General features: G+C 47.4%; 2 protein-coding genes across 2 annotated transcripts; one reads left to right on the top strand and one right to left on the bottom strand.

The window, feature by feature from the left end:
• Positions 1–816: 816 nt before the first annotated feature.
• On the bottom strand, positions 817–2,147 carry LOC306809404 (uncharacterized protein; the record flags this gene model as incomplete). The annotated part of the gene is made up of 2 exons (XM_079320892.1): positions 1,813–2,147; positions 817–1,545 (listed from the first exon to the last, which is right to left on the bottom strand). The coding sequence occupies exon 2, from the start codon at positions 1,525–1,527 to the stop codon at positions 817–819; it is 711 nt and encodes a 236-aa protein (XP_079177018.1). The 5' UTR covers positions 1,528–1,545; positions 1,813–2,147.
• Positions 2,148–12,355: 10,208 nt separating this feature from the next.
• On the top strand, positions 12,356–20,893 carry TEKT4 (tektin 4). The gene is made up of 6 exons (XM_079320873.1): positions 12,356–12,923; positions 13,954–14,024; positions 15,756–15,899; positions 17,744–17,966; positions 19,866–20,020; positions 20,561–20,893. The coding sequence occupies exons 1-6, from the start codon at positions 12,405–12,407 to the stop codon at positions 20,778–20,780; spliced, it is 1,332 nt and encodes a 443-aa protein (XP_079176999.1). The 5' UTR covers positions 12,356–12,404; the 3' UTR covers positions 20,781–20,893.
• Positions 20,894–21,605: the final 712 nt, after the last annotated feature.

Raw genomic sequence — 21,605 nt, forward strand, 5'->3', positions numbered from 1 at the left:
CCCAGCTTTGCTACAAGCAGAGACTTCACCCAACAAGAGCAGAGCCAAAAAATCAGCTGGGGGCAAGGAGCTCCATTTTCCAGAGCAAAGAAATCGGGAAAGGGACTTTTCCCGACTAAATCCAACCCTTAATAAATCCCTGAGCGTTTTTAGGAATCACTACAGAACTAAAGTTGGCCAACATTTTGTGCAGAACAAAAGGAGCCCCAAATCCATAAAAACTGTGGGATTTTCCCTCGGATTATTCCCACACTCCCAGCCCGAGGCAGCATTCCCGGGAGGAATGGGCAATTCCGGCTGGGCTGGGTGCTGGGGAGAACAAGGGGGTTGTGTGGGGAGCTGAGGCAGATCAATAATCAGCTTATTAATAAATCATGGGGTTAATTAATAAATAACGGGGAGAGAGGCAGGCAGGGATGGGGGCAGGGAAAAGCAGGAATTCTCCACACAATGCCCGTACTAAAAGCTCACTTCCCAAAGATTCCCGGCACAGCCTGACAACTCTCGCTCGCACCCAGCATTCCGGGGAAAATTCCATCTCCTGGATGTCACGAGCCAGAGGAAAACGCTGCTGGATGATTATTTAACATTCCTAAAGCCAGGAAAGGACACCGGGAACGGCGGAGATTTAAGGGATTCACTGTTCCCTTCCTTCCCTGCAAGTTGCAGCAGAACAAAAGCGGAGGGGACTTTTCGGGAATGTGCCTTTCCCAAAGCAACTCCAGCTCCATTTTTCCACGTCGGGAAAGCTCCCGTGCACTCGCGGCTCTTATATAAACATCGGAGGGGCTGATCCCCCCCGGCATTCCAATAAAATCAAGGTCGCCTTTGGAATTCCGATGATTCCCGTCCCAGCGAGCCGCGAGTGGAGTTGAGGAATATTTTTTTTTTTTTGTTCCCACTGGGAATTTCGGGGGGGCCGCGGCTGCGCACCCCCCGAGCGGCTCCGTCCTGCCCGTCCCGGACACTCGCGCGGAGCCGCTGCGGGACCTTGGCGTGTCCCCACCACGGGGGACACTGGGGGACACTGGGGACACGCTCCCTGCTGCCACAAATGCCCCGTGTCCCCCTCTGGGAGCCGGCGCTGGGGACACACCGAGGACGCGCCGCTGGCTCGGTGGCATCCCCGGGCGCTGCCGGCAGCGGGGACGCGCAGCTCCGCCGGGATGCTCCGGCCACGGGGAGGGTCCCGGGGGGTGTCGCGGTGTCCCGGGGGATGTCGCGAGGGAAAGGATATGGATTACAGACCAGCCTGAGGCACCAGCTGCGCGGGCGGGTGGTTTGCTTGAGGCAGAAGAAGGCGGTGGGTGCCAGCGCCGGGTAAGGCACCTGCTCCTCCTCCTCGGAGCCCAGCTCGGCGGGCGGCTCTCGGCCGGGGGAGCCGCTGCTCGAGCCGGAGCCGGAGCCGGAGCCGCTGCCGGCATCCTCGGGCGGCTGCTCGGCGGGGCGGCGCGGCGCCGGCAGCGCCGTGATGGGTACCCGCACCTCGGCCGGGCGCGGCGGCTCGCGGCTCTCGCCGGCGCTCATGGTCGCGGCCAGCGGCACCTGCGGGGCGAGGGCAGCGGGTCAGGGCCGGGCCCCCTCCCCGCTGCTCGCCCGCTGCTCGCCCGCTGCTCCCGGGGATGCTCCGCCGGGTCCCGGCGCTCCAGCCACAACAAAGGCGGGCGGGGGGAGGTCGAGCCTCCGCCCGGGCGCGGCCGCTCCCGCCCCCCTCGGCGAGCTGGGGGTGTCCCCCACCCTTCGGGGACCCCCTGGAGGAGCCTCCCGGCTTTTGATTTTGGAGGGTGGTAGATTTCTTGGGGGGTGTCCTACCTTAGTTGGGCGGAGCGCGGTGTCCCCAGGGGCATAGCCGTGCCTTGCAGCTCACATGGGACCGGCGACAATCGCGGCTCCGGGGGGTGGCCGAGCCCCCCGCCCAGGCACGGTGGCACCCCCAAAATCCAGCGGGGGGGGAAGAGGGAGGGGTTGGGGCTCGGCGTGCGGCGCCCGCCCGCGGGGATGGAGGATGGAGGAAGGCTGGGGAGAGGAGGAGGAGAAGGTGGAGGTGGAGGAAGATGAAGTGGCGGGGGCCTTTCCCGAGCCTCTCCCGACGGTAAATCCCAAGGAGCAAGGAGGAGGCAGCTCCGCCGAGCTTCGCCCGTGCCCAACAGGAAACTTCGGATTTACCGGGGGAGGAGGGAGAACGAGGGGAGGGGAGAGCGGGGGCGGCGGGGGCGGGCGCCGGGAGGAGCCGGGGCAGCCCCGGCGGGGCGGGGGCCCCGCATCTCCCCCTCCCCCGCCTTTGTTCGGGCTCCGCGCGGCGCTGCGGGACGGGAGGGCGCCCAAGGGTGGGGGACAACCAGGTGCGAACCCTCCCAGAGCATCCCTGGGCGGACGCTGAGGATTTGGAGAGGGATGTGCGGGTTTGGTACCGCTATATCCTGCGAGGGATGCGCGGCTCCGGCACCTCCAAGGGGGGTGGATCCCAAAAAAAGCGGGGAATGCGCCCCTAAAAAGGGGGATGGAGCCCAAAAAATGAGGGGATGTATCCTAAAAAAGGAGGGGATGCGCCCCCAAAAAGGGGGGATGGACCCCAAAAAAGAGGCATCCCCCTCCCGGCGCTCCCCCATCCCGTGTGTGTGAGCCCAGGTTGGAGTTAGGAGCGGTTTAATAGCTAAACTCGGCTCCAAGCTCGCAGCTCAGTTGCTCCAGGGTTTAACTCCCAAGGATCCCAAGAAACAACTCTGGGAAAGTCCTCTCAGGCTCCAGCCCTTCAACTCCACTCGGGAAGTTGTATTCCTTGGAATTCCTTGGAATTCCGTGAATGATCTCAGGGTGCGGGGTTGGAATTTCCATCCGGGAGTGGATGGGATCCCGTCCCCTGGAATGTTTGAAGGAGTTCATTATCCAGCAGCACATTCCATTTGCAAATGCAGCTCCCGATGTTCTTCCCGGTTCGTAACTGGGAATTGATTGGGAAGAGAGCTCAGGCGGCTTTCAAAGCTGAGCCTAATGGGGCTCCGAAAGCGCTGGGATCCAGCGGCAATTCCAAGGTATTTATGGGATGTTCCCAGGTCGGGATGAACAGGGCGTGGTGATTTGAGTGTGGGACACGAAGGGAAAAGCGCCAAGCAGGAGAGAGAGGAATGGAATCCAAGGATGGAATCCAAATATTCCCAAAAATTCCTCGGGATGCTCCAACCCGTCTGCAGGGGCTGCTTGAGGGAAAGCCACGGGGATAGGACGGATATGGGATGAAGGATTGGGATGAGGAACATGGGAAAATCCAAAGGCAAGGGAATCACCAGGATCCACTTCCAGTTGAATCCTGCTTGAATTTCTTCCCTGGGTCGAATTCCCTCTGTTTCCTGCCCTCTCTGCCGATGTTTCCATGAAAACTGGGGTGAGTCTGTGGGAATTCTGAAGGATTTAGGGTTTCCAGCTCATGTGGGAGTTTCAGCCACATTGTTTCCCAAAATTTTGGGATTTCTGGCTCTAGGAAAGAGAATTCCAGAATGACAAGGAGGATTCTTTCTCCAGCCACATCCCTGGAATTGTTCAAGGACGGGGCTTGGAGCATCCTGGAATAGTTGAAGGTGTCTGGGTGGAAAAAAAAAAATCTTTCATTCCAACCAATTAATTAATCCCAACGCTATGGAGTTAACTCTGGAATAAACAGAGCAGGATCTGCCCTGTTCCTCCCAATTCCTTGTGAGATCCTCAGGAATTATGGGAGGGAATAAATTCTCATGCCAGGAAAGTGGGGGCTCCTTTCCATAACCATGGCAGCTCCAAGGGTAGGTTTGGGATGGATTTGGAGATGGATTGGGGAATAGATTGGGGGATGGATTTGAGGCTGGATTTGGGGCTGGATTTGAGGAAGGGTTTGAGGTTTGGATTCAGCACTCCCAGGAACATCCTGCTCTCCTGACACCCCACTGGAAAGGTGGGAATTTTATTGCCAGCCTTTGGGATGGGGTCAAGGCATCACTTGGCCCCTCCTTCTCCCCATTCCCATTTTCCTCCACCTCCTGTTGACCTCTGAAAGTCATTCCCTGAGCTGGAGAGTTCTGGAATGAGAAAATCCAGAAAAGCCCTGCCCATTCCCAGCCACATCTTCTCTCTGGGATTTAGGATTTGTCCTAATTAGCTGGGAGAAAAGTGTGGAATTTCCACATATTTCCACAATCCCTTTGCACAGGGATTTTTCTTTCCCTTCCCAATCCCAAATCTGAGGGGACAAAATCACTGGAATTACTGCTAATTCCTGAAATTAATTCTCTGGGATGCTGATGGAGCGCTGGATGTAGAGATGGATACATCCAGGAAATGTTGGGATGGATAAATTCAGGATGTTTCAGGAGGAATAATTGAATTTGGGATCTGTGGACCCTCCTGATCCCTTTTCCATCCCAGAAATTGTTGTTGGCTTTTCCCTTCCAGCCTCAAAGTCAAATCCAAGATCAGGGAGGGGAATTTGCATCCCTGCTAAAGTTTGGGATGGAGCAGGGAATGTTCTGGCTGAGGATGGATCAGGAAGGACAAACCACATTCCAAAGGTGCCAGGGAACAACAGCTGGAATTTGCTCCTGCTCTGGGAGTCACATCTGGTTCTTTCCATGATTTTTTATGGGTCCTCTCGGTTCCCTTAATGCTCTGCTGGTTTTATTGGGATTTATGGCCAGGGATTGATGATCCTTAATCACATCCCAAACACCTGGAAGTTCTGAAGAATTCAAGATGGTGGGAAAAAGCAGCCAGGGATTTATGATCCTTAAAATCCAAATCTCTGGAAGTTCTGAGGGATCCTAAATCTCTGGGAAGAAGCATCCAGAGATTTCTGACCCTTCAACACATCCCAAACTCCTGGAAATTCTGAGTGACCCAAAATCCAAATCTCTGGGAAGGAGCAGCCAGGGATTTATGGTTCTTAATCACACCCCAAACTCTTGGCAGCTCTGGTGGATCCCAGATCCCATCCCCGACCCTCTCCAACCTTGGGAATGTCTCATCCTGCCTCCATTTATTCTCTTGGAAAAGGGGTTCGGGAAGAGCTGGAGCAGGATCCCATCTCCATAGATTGTGTGCCCTCTGCTGGCCGCCTCTTTTCCAGGGAAAAACGGGAAAATCCTACCGGGAAGGATTTGGGGCTGCATTTCAACTAGGGGAAAATCCCTGATACGATCAGATCCTCAGGGAAATTTCCTTCTGCTCTTCCAGGAGCAGAGGATGAGCTCATGGATTTCCTTTGGGTGCTGCAGCAGCTCCTGAATCCCACTCATCCAAATCCCTGGAATTTTCTGCTTCCAAGAGCCCTTAGTAGCACCCTATCCCTGAAAATAAAGAGGGAAAAGTGGGATTGATGGGATTTATCCCATCAGTGGGAGAACCACGACAGGAATGGTTCTAATTCCCTGTTTTCCAGAGAAACTGGGATGCCCCATCCCCGGAAAAATTCAAGGCCAGGTTGGATGGAATTTGCAAGAGCCTGGAATTTGGGATAGGATCAACTTTATCCCAAATCATTCCAAGGATTTAATGAAACACAGGGAAACCTGGAGAGGAAAATTTGAAGGCAATGCTGGTATTTTCCAGAAAATCCACTTTTAAGGAAATTTGGGATATTGGGAATAACCAGAATTGAGCCACCTGCACTTCCTAAATATCCCCTCCAAAGTTCCTTCCCTCATCCAAACTTTGCATTGCTAAAATTCAGGTCGGCACCTTCCAATTCCACTCCCAAACTATGATTATTATTTGGGAAGCTCAATCATGATTATTTTTTGGGAAGCTCAGCACTTCTCTGATTGGAATTTTCAGCCCAGAATGAGGTCAGGGAACCTTTGGGCCGGGTGAAAAACCTTGGAAAAGTCAGAGTTTATTCCTGATAATCCTCAGGGATGAGTTCAGGGAGGAATTCACCTCCTTGAGCCAGGGGGGAACAAAATAATTTAATTTCTCGTGGTTATCCAGGAAATTCCTTTGGCCTCCTGGCCTGGATGATGATTTTTTGGGATAACATGGAAATAATTTTTTTCCACAGATAATTGTGATGAGCACCTTATCTGGCCTCTAAAAACTGGGAGCAGGAGGGGTCAAATGAGCCCAAATGATTTGGTGATCCCAAAGAATGAGGTGAGAGCTCCAGAAGCTCCATTCTTGGCCATATTATCCCAGATTTTTATTTTTTGGGGGGATAGAAATGAAGAGACACAGCCCCAGCTCTGAGGGCCACTGGTATTCCTGGGACTTCTCCTCATCCCTTTTTCCTGGGATTTCTGGTTCCTTCCTTTCCCTACTGTGGTCTCATAGAGACACAGAGAGAAAATTCCCAAATATTCCTAAATATTCCAAATACTGAGGGTAAAATGTTAATCCACCCATTCCCAGATTTCCCTCTCCAGTTCTGCCCATCCTGCTCTGGAATTGTCTGGAATTCCCAGATTTTATTCCCCTGGCAGCTTCCAAATACTCCAATTGTTATCCTCAGGTGGGATAAAAGAAGGAAAAGTGGACTTTTTAGGGAATATTAATTTTTCCAGCCTTTTCCCTCCCAGTTTTTCCAGCATTTCCATGGTTTATGTCTCTGAAATTTGGGGATTTTGGGATTTCCCATCCCAGAGCAGCAGCAGGGTTAGATAAATCTTGCTGGGAATCTCCATCATTCCTGGATATTGATTCTGCTCCATCTTTATCACATTCCCTTCTTGAACTCTCCCTAAAAATTGATTTATTTGGGATTTTTTCCTTTAAATCACCAAAAAAAAAAAAAAAAAAAAAAAAGTCTTCCCAATTTCCTTCCTGCCTGATCCCAATCCCAAACCCAGAGAGGGGAATTTTGAGAAGAGGAGGAAACTTTCCCTCCTCAAAATCCAACCTCACTCAGGCCAACAACAACAACTCCCAAACATTCCCAGAGTTTTCCTGCCCTACAAATCCCATTAAAAAACTCCTAAAAGTCCTTTTCCTGATCCTGATTCCCTCTGGAGCAGCTTTTTTTGGGATCAGCATACCAAGATTTGAGATAAGCAGGGATATTCCAGAGAATTTCCATCCCTGGAAGTGTCCAAAGTTAGATGGGGCTTGGAGAAATTTGGGATGAGGAAAAATGTCCCATGGAATTCCCATGGAATTGGATGAGCTTTAGAATCCTTTCCATCCCAAACTTTCCTGGGATCTGATGATCCCAGGATTTGATGAAGGAAGGAATGAGCAGCACGACACACTGGAGTGGAGTGAGAATATTTTAGTTCCAGTTGGGAGCTGTTTGGGATCACACTGGATTTGTGGTATGGTTCATAATTTGTGGGATCACCAGGGACATCCTGATCTTCCTGAGGGGCTGCAGAGCCAGGAATTCCCTCACAAATCCACAAAAAACCAGGAAAACTGGGAGCCTCCAGCCCACATGGGAACAAAATCACCACTGACCCCAACTCCAGGAGACAAAACATTTCCCATTCCAGAGTTTTCCCTGGATGCTCCAGACCCTGAGGGAAGGACACCCCAGAGGATTTGAGCTCATCCCAGCAAATCCAGCTGGAAGATTCTGGAAAATTCCCTCTGGAGAATCTCCCAGCCCTGCTGCTCTCACTGGCCTCATCCCTGTGCTGTTCCGGCCTAAAATATTCATGGGAGGCTCTCAAAGCCTAGATTGGTAAAGCTTGGCTTTGTCTCTAAAAGCCTGGCTTTGGAAAGCCTGGATTTGCCTCTAAAAGCCTGGCTTTGGAAAGCCCAATTTGTCTCTAAGGCTGGGCTTTGGCTCTAAAAGCTCAGCTTTGTAAAGCTTGGCTTTGGCTCTAAAAGCCTGGATAAGAACAAATCCTCCCCAGAGGGAACTCCAGCCCAGGGAAAATGGGATAATGGGATTCCTGTGGGAATGGGGAAGTTGGGAATGAGTTCCCTCTGGGTCTGGGAGGTTCTTTCCATTCCCATCCCACATCCCAAGGACAATTTGAGAATTTTCTTTTTCTCTGCTTTGTTCTCCTCCTTTTCCCAATGTCCAGCTTGGCCTCCACCCCAAATTCCCTCAGGAACTGCATTTTCCAAGAGTGGAATGCACAACTTCCCTAAAATCCCAGCATTCCCAAAGAATCCGTGGCTGGGATTTTATTTGAATCCTGGGAATGTCCAAGATCAGGCTGGACAGAGCTTGGAACAACCTGGAATTGTGGAAGGTCTTGGGATGGAATCCCCAGAATTCCCTAATTCCATGATAATGTAATTCCAAAAAAACCCCAAAATTTCCAATTCATTTTCATCATGACTCCTGATTTATGGCTAAATCCATGGATTTCTTTTTGAATTCCCAAATTTTCCCAGCCCAGCCCTGCCACTGGAGTTTGGGAACCATCCCCAAAAAATCCGAATTATTTGAATTTTAATTATTTGAGGATCAGTTCTGGAATATTTTTGTCAATTCCCATTCCCACTCATCCCACTTCATCCCAGAAAACCCCTTCCCATTTTTCTCCCACAATTCCAACCCTTCAGGATCCACAATGGCTCAAATTCGGGAATTTTACCTTTTTTATTCTTTTTCATTGGATTTTCCAGCTGCATTCCCTGATTTTCCCCCTTCCATGAACTTTGCTGCTGAAAGGGAATCCCTGCTCCATTCAGGAATTCCCAAATTCCAACCTCCCAAATTCCAGTTGCCCATGGCAACCTCTCATTGTCGATGGAAAATCCTCCTTAAAATTCCCTTTTCCTCCCAAATCCAGAATTCTATCTTTTCCCAAGGAGAAAATCAGGATTTTTATGGATTCTTGACCTCTAAGCTCTTTCTATTCCCTTTTTCCTGTTTTTTTTTTTTTCATTTATCCCATAACATTCCTTTAATTTCCAACGAGCTCATCATGCCACTGATTATCCCACAACAAAATAATTCCAAACCTTCTGAAATCTTGGAAAATCACCTGGAAGTGTCTAAACAGGGAGCATAAAATTATGTTCTACTCCTAAATATTCCTATTTATCCATGCATTCCATGAAGGAAAAATAAAATCACTGGAGGGGTTCCCTCAGGATTCCCTCCCTGGGTTTTTCCCTTTTTTTTTTTTTTTATGGAATGCTGACTTGAAACTGGCAGAGTGTGAAATCCTGGCTGGGCGTTTCCATGGGAACCAGCCGGGTTTTCCTGCCGAGGATTCCCGCTGACCTCACTCCTGCTGGAATCTCTCCCACTCTCTGCTTGCTTTGTTCAGGTTTTCCCTCAGTTTGGATTCCTGATGTTCTCACTCTCCTGGATTTCCCTCTGTGCATTCCAAGGATGGAGAATTCCTGGCACAAAAAAAAAAAAAAAAAAAAAAAAAAAAAAGGTGGTATAAAATCACCTAAGGCTGGTTTTGCCAGGAAAATCACCTCAGCTCGGTGGGAAGGATGGAATTTTCAGGAATATTCCCAAGGGTATGGAATGACAGGAAAAGAGGGAATAACTTCCAACATCCAGAGGATAGGGATGGATGGGATTTTGGGAAGGAATTCCTGGCTGGGATGGAATTCCCAGAGAAGCTGTGGCTGCTCCTGGATCCCTGGAAGTGCCCAAGGAAAAGCTGGATGAGGATTGGGATAATGGGAAGTGTTTGGGTTGGAATGGGATGAGCTTTAAGATCCTTTCCCAATCCAAACCATTCCAGGAGAGATTCAGGATCATCCCAGCCAGACCATTCCAAAGTCAATCCCATAAAAGTGGCATTTTAGGATAAAAAAAAAAAAGATGGAAAAGGGAAAAATGAGTTATCCTGGGAATGATCTGAGCAGGACCTTCCAGGTTCCTCCTGCAATGGGAAAACTTTTCCAGGAGGCTCCTTTGTGCTCTGGAAGATCCTGGGAGGAAAATAATTCCTTCTTTTCCACAAAAATATTTTCCAGTGCTCAATAAAATGTTAGGATGAAAGAATTCCAGTGTCCCTGTCCATGGCAGGGCTAGAATGGGATGCTCCATAAATCCCCATTAATCCAAACCTATTCCATGAATATTCCTTTTTCCAGCAGCGTTTTCCCTTAAAACACCTTCAATCCAAACCAATTCCATGGAGGGAATTCCCTTCTCCTATTTTTTTCTGGGGTGTTTTCCCTTCCTGGCACAGGAACAGAAGGATCAAAAGCTCCTTCAGGAAGAGCCATCCCGAAAAGTCATGGGAAGGGCACATGAATAAAGGATGAGCTGGGAGGAGGCAGAAATGCAGGAAGAATGGAGCAGCCTCCATTAGAGTTATCCCAGATCCCAAAATTCCTCTGGAGGCTCCAGTGGAGCTGAGCTGGTGAATATTTTATGGGGAAGCTCCTTCCTGCTTTTCTGTGTGGCCTCTCCTGAAAAAAGGATTTGCTTTGGAAAACAAGGAATGTTTCATGTGTGGAAAATAAGGAATGTTCCCTGTGTGGAAAAGAAGGAATTTAATCCAAAGACATTAAGGCAAAGAGGGAAGAAAGGGAGGAGGGAAAATTCCTGCCTCCCACATTTAAGTTCACTTGGAAATCCTTCTCTTTTCTCAAAAAGGTTAAGGAAAATAATTCCAGAAAGTTTTTTTCAGAGCCATCTATGCATGAAACAGTTCCAGGAGCTCAGTCTGGAGCTGCAGCTTCCAATGAAAGGGATTTTTGCATCCTCCCCAATTCCCAATTCCCTGGATTCAACCATTCCCGTAGGACCCAAGGACATGGAAACCCCACCCTGCTGTGCCACCTCCTGGGACAAAGATCCAGGAATTTGGGAATGTGGCCTTTTCCCCCTGGAGCCATGGGATTCAGGATCCCACCAAACTCCAGGCACAGCATTGGCATCAGAGCCAGCAACACCTGGAATATTAAAAACCCATCCCCAAATCTCAAATTTCCTGGCCTCATCCCAAATCCCAACACATCCAAATTTTCCTTTTATCCTGGAAAATCCCCCCCTCCAAACACCAGGAATCAAATTCCTGTACTCAAATCCCCCTCTAGCCCGGATAAAAATCCCAAAATTCCCTTGGATGTGCTCCCCCCACCCTCCCCGTCCCTCCACGCCGGGAGCAGCCAGCCGGGAATGGTGGGATTGGCATCGCTCCAGGTTTTTTTTCCCGCTCCAGACGGGGAATTGGAGCTGCGTGGGCGAGCGGCTCCTGCAGGGAGGCAGCGAGGAGGAGGAGAGAGAGCCGGGAAAAGTGGGGATGGACACGGGGAAAACGGGATGAGGGACAGGGAAAAGCGGGGATGGACAGGGGGAAACGTGAATGGACAGGGGGAAACGGGAATGGACAGGGGAAAGCGGGGATGGGCAGGGGAAAATGGGATGAGGGACAGGGAAAAGCGGGGATGGACAGGGGAAAGCAGGAATGGACAGGGGAAAGCGGGGATGGACAGGGGGAAACGTGAATGGACAGGGGAAAGCAGGAATGGACAAGGGAAAGCGGGATGAGGGACAGGGAAAAGCGGCGATGGACAGGGGAAAGCGGGAATGGACAGGGGGAAACGGGAATGGACAGGGAAAAGCGGGGATGGACAGGGGGAAACGGGAATGGACAGGGGAAAGCGGGGATGGGCAGGGGAAAACGGGATGAGGGACAGGGAAAAGCGGCGATGGACAGGGGAAAGCGGGAATGGGCAGGGAAAAGCGGGGATGGACAAGGGAAAGCGGGATGAGGGACAGGAAAAAGCGGGGATGGGCAGGGGAAAACGGGGATGGACACGGGGAAAACGGGATGAGGGACAGGGAAAACGGGGATGGACAGGGGAAAGCGGGAATGGACAGGGAAAAGCGGGAGGAGGGATAGGGAAAAAGCGGGAAAGGACACGGGAAAAGCGGGACAAGGGACACAGGAACACCGGGATAAAGGAACACCGGGACAAAGGAACACGTGTGTCCCTCTCCCCTCCCCAGGAGGATCAATCCATCCCTGATCCTTTTATTAGGCTGGAAAGCTGGAAACACGGGAGGGGCGGGTTCTTTCATGGATCATTCCTTTCCTCAGGCACAGGGAAGAACAAATCCCTGTGATTCATGGAAAAAGACGGGATAGCCAGGGAAAGCCAGAGGGGCTGGAACTGGGATGAAATCTGGCACTCCTGAGCTCCTTTTTTCCACACTAAACAACCCTACCTCTCTCAGTCATTCTTTAAGAGGTTTTTGCTCCAAACCCTCTATCCTGTTGCCCTCCTCTGGACATGCTCAACATCCTTCCTAGGGTTCCATGAGGGCATCCCCGGCCGCCATGACACCTCCCTCACGCACCTTCCCGCCTTTCCTGTCACCATAGCAACGAGCCGCCGTCACCACGGCAACGAGCCGCGTGGGGGGCGGGAGTAGGCATCACATCCGCCAATCAGCGCCGCCCTAGGGGCCGATCCTCTCTCTGATTGGTGCGCGCGGCGGCCCATCATCCCGCTGGTTGCCGCGGTGACGGGAGGACGCTGGGGCGGGAGCGGGGAGCAGCGGACGCTCCGCCATGGCGCAGCCCGACGAGCCGCGGCCCCCGGTGGTTTCCTGCCGCCCGCTGCCCGGCAGGATCTGCGATGTGGTCCGCAGCGACAGGCCGCGCTCCTGCTGCGGCATGGCCATGGCCGGCTACCGCACCGCCAAGTACCAGCTGCCCGAGTGGCACCGCCGCAACGCGGGCGTCTACCACAGCGCGATCGCGGCCAGCGAGGAGGCGGAGCGCGGCCGCGCCGAGGCCAAGCACCTGGCCAAGCATGCGGCCGCCAGCGCGCAGCGAGCCCAGGAATACTCCAAAAGCACCCTGGGCCAGCGGCTGGACGACATCCACTTCTGGAGGATGGAGCTGCAGAAGGAGATCATGGAGCTGGACGCCGAGACCAACCTGCTGGCGGCCCAGAAGCTGCGGCTGGAGCGGGCGCTCGATGCCACCGAGGTGCCCTACGCGGTTGTCATCGATAACCTGGAGTGCCGGGAGCGGCGGCAGCCGCCGGACCTGGTGATCGATGAGGTGGAGAGGCAGCTGCTGCAGGTGAGCAGGGCCTGGTGCTGACAGCCCTGCCCCTGCTGCTGTGCTGGTGACACTCCTGCCACTGCTGCCCTGTCGGTGACAGCCCTGGCAGTGTTGTCCTGGCACTGCTGCTTTGCTGGTGACATCCCTGGCACTGCCGCCTTGTCAGTGACACTCCTGGTACTGCTCCCCTTTTGGTGACACCCCTGGCATTGCTGTCCTGGCACTGCTGCCCCATTGGTGACATCCCTGGCACTGCTTCCCTGTCAGTGACACCCCTGGCACTGCGACCCTTGCACTGTTCCCCTTTTGGTGACACCCCTGGCACTGCTGTCCTGGTACTGCTGCCCTTTTGGTGACACCCCTGGCACTGCTCTCCTGGTACTGCTCCCCTTTTGGTGACATTCCTGGCACTGTTTCCCTGTTGGTGACACCCCTGGCACTACTCCCCTTTTGGTGAGACCCCTGGCACTGCTGTCCTGGCACTACTGCCCCGTTGGTGACATCCCTGGCATTGCCACCCTTGCACTGTTCCCCTTTTGGTGACATCCCTGGCACTGCTGCCCTGTCAGTGACACCCCTGGCACTGCTGTCCTGTTGGTGACACCCCTGGCACCGCTGTCCTGTTGGTGACACCCCTGGCATTGCTCCCCTGTCCGTGACATCCCTGGCGCTGCTGCCGTGTCAGTGACAGCTCTGAAATGAGGAGCAGCAATCAGGAGGTGGAACTGTGGCTGCTGGAATTGTCTCCTGCAATTCCTGGTGCCCCTTCCTGAACCCCTGGAGTCACTCCAAGGATTTTTTCCAAGTTCTTGCTGTTTTTAAGAAGTTTTTCAAATCACTCTGTGAAGTGATCCAGTTTTTTCAGCCTTCATAGGTTTAGAGCTGATTTCCCTCAGGGTCTGGTGACTCCAAAATTCCAAGTTTTGCCTTAACAAAGCGAGAACAGATAAGGAAATTTAAGGAATTTATCCACAAATTGCTCCTCAGGATTGTGTTTTCTGCTCTGTATCCAGAAAAATTCCAGGGAATTCTCCCTGTTTTTCTTTAGGAAGCTGATCTTATCCGGGATATTCGGGATCTTCTGAAAAGAACCATCATCCAAGCTACCACCCAGATCAGGTAAAACATTTCCTGAGATTCTTCAGCCAAAAATTCCCAGGATAAAGGTGGGTACAGATCTCAGGAGCTGTGAGAATTCCATTTAAATCTGGAAATCTGTGGATTTTTAGTAAATTTAAATTTCCCTGCTTTCCAGAACTGTGTTGGATTTGTTTTCCAGCACTAAATTCCAATGCTATAAAAATATTCTCTGGATATCTCCTTGGGAATATCTTTGTGCTATTAAAAGGATTTTTGGGATCAAAGGAGCTTTCCAAGAGGAATTTTTTTTTGCCACCAGATGTCAGTGTGAACTTTAAATCTGGAATTTCTGAGTGTTTCTGGTCGTTGCAAAGGATTATTTGCTTGAAATTTCTAACAAACCCTTTGGAAAGGTGTTATGTGTCCTAAAATCCATCAATATAAAGGAATTAACTGCTGGAAACTTCATATTGTAGTTAAAAAAATCCTTTAATCCCCCCTTGTTTTACCTGATAAAAGAAATACTGGGTTTTTTTAATGGCTGTAAATTAATACAAAGTAGCTCTGTTACATTAATTAGACCACGAGAGAAGCCTAATGAGTTTAATTTGGGGGATTTAATTGGTTTAAGATCATTAAAGCCCCATTTTAGTTCAAATGTATCCCCATTTTATTCCCATTTTAGCCCCATTTAGACCAAATTTTAGCTCAAATTTAGCCCCATTTAGTCCCATTTTAGTCTTATTTTAACCCCATTTTATTCCCGTTTTCCAGGAGAATTCCCAATTCCTTGGCTGATAGCGACACCTGGTGTTACCAGCTGATAACAACCTGCAGACTTTCGGAATTTGAATAATTATAATTAACTGAGCAATGTGTGACTCTAATTAACAACAAAGCAGCAATTTAAATTTCAATATCATTCCATGGGCAGGGACTTCCACAATCCCTGGCCTTGGACACTTGCAGGGATCCAGGGGCAGCCAAAGTTTCTCTGGGAATTCTATTCCAGAGCCTCCCCACCCTCATATTGGAATTTTCCTCAATATTCCATCTCAATCAGGCTCCACTTCCAGGCACCCTTACACTGAAATTTTTTTCCCAATACACCAGAATTTTTTCCCCATAATTTCATCAAAATCAGGCTCCTCTCCAGGCACTGTCACATTGGAATTTTCTCCAATATTCTATGAAAATCAAGCTCCTTTTCCAACCACCCTCACACTGGAATTTTTTCCCAACACTCCGGAATTTTTTCCCAATATTCCATCAAAATCAGACTTCTCTTCCAGGCACCCTCACACTGGAAATTTTTTCCCAATACACTAGAAATTTTTCCCCAGTATCCCATCTCAGTCAGGGTCCCCTTCCAGGCACCCTCACATTGAAATTTTCTCCCAATATTCCATCTCAATCAGGAACCCTCACATAGGAATTTTTTCCCAATACACCGGAATCTTTCTTAATATTCCATCAAAATCAGGCTTCTCTTCCAGGCACCTTCACACTGGAATTTTTCCCCAAATCCCATCTCATTCAGACACCCTCACACTGGATTTTTTTTCCAAATACAGCAGAATTTTCCCCCAAATCCCATCTCAGGCTCCTCTCCAGGGGCTGGCACTGGGAGGAACGTTTGGGCTTTTCCCACCCACAAGGAATTTCAGTTTTGTTTCCCTGTGGAACACAAAGGATGGAGCTGCTCTTCCCCAACAAGGTTGGTTTGGGAATTCTTTTGCTTCCTGCTGAGCTGTGCTCCCAATTTTCCAGATCCAACCGGATCCAGAAGGAGAATTGTGAGCTGGACTGGTCGGACAAGGTGGAGACGTATCACATCGACGACAAGTGCATCAGCTACTGCCCCGACAGCACCAACGTCCAGTCCCACCCCAGCTCCCTCAAGTTTGAGGAGAAGTGAGTCCATCCCAGGTTCCTCCTTCCAGCACACCTGGGACACTCCAATCCTGCTGCTGTACATCTAGGGAGAAGCAAAAAATACAGCAACACAGGCTCGGTCCAGAAAGGAGAAGAGATTGGAGGAGTAGGAACATTTTTATAGACCAAGGATAGAATTAAGCTCAGTGGTCCAAGGAAACACTTTTACCAAAATATCACATTCCTCACTCACTCCTCCTGCTCACACCACATGTTAGAGTTTGTTATTAATTCTTTCCCTTCTGTTTTCCTTTGAGTAGCTTAGGAAAACTCACATTTATTTTTTCCCTGACTCTCATCAGCCTCCTCATCATCCCAGCTGGGATTGGCCATGGGAAGAGCTTTGAGGCAGCTCCATGGTTGTGTTGGATGTTCCACATGGAATATTTGGGTTGGAAGTTCCTGAAACTTCCAATTCATCCAGTTCCAACATCTTCCACCATCGCAGAGTGCTCCAAACCCCATCCTTGGACTCTTCCAGGGATGAGGCAGCCACAGCTTCCCTGGGAATGATTTATTATGGATTTATGAAAGGATTTTTATTCATGCATTTAAGGATTTTTATTATTTTATTAGAAGATTTTAATTGATTTATTGAGGAATTTGTACTAATTCATTTAAGGATTTTTCATTGATTTATTCAAGAATTTTTATGAATTGATTTGATGATTTTTATTGATTCATTCGAGGATTTTTTGTTGATTTAGCAGAAGATTTTTATTGATTTATTCAAGGATTTTTAGGGGTTTTTTTTAGAGAATTTTTTATTGATTTATTAGAGGATTTTTATCAATATATTCAAGGATTTTTATTTACTCGAGAATTATTTGAGGCTTTTTATTGCTTTATTAGAAGATTTTTATTGATTTATTTGAGAATTTCTATGAATTGCTTTGACGATTTTTGCATTAATTAGAATATTTCAATTGACTCATTCAAGAATTTTTATGAACAGATTTGATGATTTCTATTGATTTATGAGAAGACTTTTATTGATTCATTCGAGGATTTTTATTGATTCATTTGAGGACTTTTGTTGATTTATTAGAAAATTTGTATTGATTTATTGAAGAATTTCTATGAATTGATTTGCCGATTTTTGGATCAATTAGAATATTTCAATTGACTCACTCAAGATTTTTTATGAACAGATTCGAGGATTTTCATTGATTCATTCGAGGATTTTTGTTGATTTATTAGAAAATTTGTATTGATTTATTGAAGAATTTCTATGAATTGATTTGACGATTTTTGCATTAATTAGAATATTTCAATTGACTCACTCAATAATTTTTATGAACGGATTTGATGATTTCTATTGATTCATTTGAGGATTTTTATTGATTCATTTGAGGATTTTTATTGATTTCTTGAAGAATTTCTATGAATTGATTTGCCGATTTTTGGAACAATTAGAATATTTCAATTGACTCACTCAATAATTTTTATGAACAGATTTGATGATTTCTATTGATTCATTTGAGGATTTTTATTGATTCATTCGAGGATTTTTATTGATTCATTCGAGGATTTTTATTGATTCATTTGAGGATTTTTATTGATTTCTTGAAGAATTTCTATGAATTGATTTGCCGATTTTTGGAGCAATTAGAATATTTCAATTGACCCATTCAAGAATTTTAATAAATTCATTCCATCAATGAATTTTTATGAACTTTTTCAAACATTAACCCCATTCCTCACAAGAAATCCCCACCACAACCAACACCCGACCCAACCACAAACCAACACCCTTTCCCAGCGGAGCGAGCCACTTTTTAAAGACAAAATTCCCACTTGCACGCCATTCCTGGCTCTTGCAGCGCCTCCACACCCAAATCCTGGGCGGAGTTGAGCCACGCCAGCATTTCCAGGGCGGAGCAGGAGAAGCTGGCGTCGGTGCAGCTGCGCTCGTTGATCTGCAGCATCATCCGCGACGCCTCCGAGGACCTGCGCGTGCAGCGAGCCGCCGCCAACGAGGCCTTGGAAAGCCACTGCCAGCAGCTGGAGCAGGCCAAGCTGCGCCTGGAGCAGCACCTGGAGCAGGTGGTGTCCCAGTCTGGGGTTTCTCCTCTGCCCCGAGGTCACCCCAGAGGGACAGGAAGGTGGTTCAAACCCTGGTTTTTCTCCCGAAGCTGCCGAAGAGAGATTGCTGGAGATGGTTTTCTCTTTTCCCAATGATTGTTTAGCATTTCTTATCTCAGGCACCTTTAGCTTGCCCAGCAGGGTCTGCTCAGCCTGGCATCCATGGTGGAATCTGCCTGCTGAAGGCAGGGCTGATCTTAGATAGTTTGTACTACGTATTACATGGTTACAAAATTTTCCCAATACAATACAATTTTATTAAATGGTCCAGCCCTGATCCCATCCAATCCAAGAGTGCCAACGTGTCACCCAACATGGATGACATGGAGAAGAAGGAGGAAAAGGTGTCCACCCCCCAAACTCTCCATCTTGGCCACATGTCCCTTATCATAAACATTCAAAAAAACCTATTTATCTACGTTCTAGCAATCTAATTTACACTTCACTAATTTTGGCAGCTTGTTTCCATTCTCCTTGTGCTGACAACTTCCCCCCAGGGGTTAGAATCCAGCACCTGTGACACCAGGGTCTCACTCAGAGTCTTTGAGACCCTCACCAGGGGGGTTTTGAGACCCCCAAGGAGGCCAGGGGTACGCCCTGGGCTCCCACAGGTGGGACTCCTGGGATTCCTGGGATTCTGGTTCTGTCCGCATTGGCGTTGAGTTGTTCTGTGTTGGGTTAGGGTGTGGGGAGAGATGTTTGGGTTTGTTGGGGTTTCAGTTTAGCTCTTGGTGATTTGTGGTGGGATGGAATTTAAGTAGATGTTTAATCCTGACCTAAACCCTAAAATGGATGAGTTAAACATTTAATCCTGACCAAAACTGTAAAATGGATGGGGTTAAATTTATAATCCTGACCTAAACGCTAAAATGGATGGAGTTAAGGTTCCAATCCTGACCTAAACCCTAGAACGGATGAAGTTAAACATTTAATCCTGACCTAAATCCTAAAACGGATGGAGTTAAACATTTAATACTGACCAAAACCATAAAATGGCTAGAGTTAAACATTTAATCCCAAACTACACCCTAAAACGGACGGAGTTAAATTTCTAATCCTGACCTAAACCCTAGAATGCATGGAGTTAAACATTTAATTCCTACCTAAATCCTAAAACAGAGTTAAACTAAACATTTCATTCCAAACAAAACTCTAAAACGGATGGAGTTAAAGATTTAATCCCAAACTAAACCCTAAAATGGATGGAGTTAAACTAAACATTTATTCCTGACCTAAAACTTAAAATGGATGGAGTCAAACATTTAATTCTGACCTAAACCCTAAAAGTGGGTGATCCCAGTTTTTAGGTGGTCCTGGGATCCCAGGATTCCCAGATTTTTCTGGAATGGCAGTGATGCCATAAATAATACAAATAATAAAAATAATAAAATATAAATAGATGTGACTTTAGTTTTTTATGTAGAAAAGCTGAATTTTTATTGTATATCTTATATTTTATAGGAATATTAGCAGGTATTTTGTTGAATTGATTAATTGAAATTTAGTTAATTGGTTGGTGAATGGCTTATGTGCATGTTTATTAAATATTTTTAGTTTTGGATAGCTGATATATTTTTGTTTATTGATTTTTATGGGATAGAGTTCTTGGTTTTTTAGGTGCAATTTATTTTTCTTCATAACAATAGATTGCTTTGTAAATTGATTTTTATTTTTATGATTTTTTTCATGGGAATGAACAGATCAGTTGTATTTAGCTGAAGTTGTAGATTTAAGCTACGATTTTATAAGACTTTGTTTTGCAAGATTTTGACCAACATAAAACAGCCAAGAACAGATATTTTTGGGGGATGATGTTTACTATTTGCATTTTATTTTTTTTCCTTGGAATTTGCTCTGCAGATCCTGAAGGATATTGGGGAGGAGGAAGCCAACATAATGAACCTGAAAAAAGCCATCAGGGACAAGGAAGCTTACCTGAAAGTGGCTCAAACCAGGCTCTATGACAGATCCTTCAGGCCCAACGTCGAGCTCTGCAGGGATGAGCCCCAGTTCAGGTCATTAAATCAAACCCAATTTAGGCAATTAACCCCAGCTTAGATAATTGATCAATTCCTCCAAGACTTCTGTTGCATCCCAAAGGAATTTGGGGCAGTTTGACACCTTTTTTTTTTACTTGACGACTTTGAATTGTTTTTATTCAAAGTCAGAAATAACTTTTTGATTCTGTAGTTGATCTAATCTTTTCTTGGATTTTTCTGAGGTCTTCTCCTGATAAATTTTTGATTCTGTAGTTGACCTTTATCCCAAATCCAATCTCTTGGACCACCATCCCCTGATTTTTCTTGACTTAACCCAATTCCTTCCAGGCTGATCTTTATCCCAGATCCAACCTTTTCTTGGATTTTTCTGAGCCTTCTCCTGAGGAATTTTCGATTCTGTAGTTGTTATTTATCAAAAATCCAATATTTTCTTGGATTTTTCTGAGGTCTTCTCCTGATAAATTTTTGATTCTGTAGTTGAATCCCTTTATCCCAAATCCAGTCTCTTGGACCACCATCCCCTGAATTTTCATGACTTAACCCAACTTTTTCCAGGTTGGTGAGTGAAGTGGAACAACTCACAGTATACCTGGAGGCCCTGAAGAGAAAACTGATGGAATCAGAGCAGAACCTGAAGAATTTGGAGGAGACCAGGATGAAGCTGGAGAAGGAAATTGCTGTGAAAGCCAACAGCATTTTTATTGACAGGCAGAAGTGCATGAGCAACCGACTTCGCTACCCCGTGGACCTGGAAGTGGCCAGTTACAAGCAGTGATTTCTGTACTCAGCCTGGGAAAAACACAATTCCTTCTTTTCTATTGAGCCATTGACAAGTGTGGGGAAAAATCTGTGAGCTTTCATATGGAATAAACTGAGAAATTATACATTGTTGAGTTCACTCAGTTTTCTTCTACTGGGGTTACAATGCTTTAACTTCCTTTCCTTTCCTTTCCTTTCCTTTCCTTTCCTTTCCTTTCCTTTCCTTTCCTTTCCTTTCCTTTTCCTTTCTTTTCCTTTCCTTTCCTTTTCCTTTCCTTTCCTTTCCTTTCCTTTCCTTTCCTTTCCTTCCTTTCCTTTCCTTTCCTTTCCTTTCCTTTCCTTTCCTTTCCTTTTCCTTTCCTTTCCTTTCCTTTCCTTTCCTTTCCTTTCCTTTCCTTTCCTTCCTTTCCTTTCCTTTCCTTTCCTTTCCTTTCCTTTCCTTTCCTTTCCTTTCCTTTCCTTTCCTTTCCTTTCCTTTCCTTTCCTTTCCTTTCCTTTCCTTTCCTTTCCTTTCCTTTCCTTTCCTTTCCTTTCCTTTCCTTTCCTTTCCTTTCCTTTCCTTTCCTTTCCTTTCCTTTCCTTTCCTTTCCTTTCCTTTCCTTTCCTTTCCTTTCCTTTCCTTTCCTTTCCAAAACCCATTCAAACAAAGTTTAAACCACCTTAAAATCAATGTATTCCATCTTCAATCACTCCAAAGCATGTGTGCCCATTTTGGGGGATTCCATCCTAATAATGAAATAGGAGTGAATATTTATTAAGAATAATAAGAAATAGGAGTGGATATTTATTAGGAATAATCACAATATCCAGGTGGAAATAAAATATTTATAGCTTGAAATGA

Source organism: Erithacus rubecula (assembly GCF_903797595.1).
Source record: "Erithacus rubecula genome assembly, chromosome: 17".
In the NCBI taxonomy this organism is placed as follows: domain Eukaryota; kingdom Metazoa; phylum Chordata; class Aves; order Passeriformes; family Muscicapidae; genus Erithacus; species Erithacus rubecula.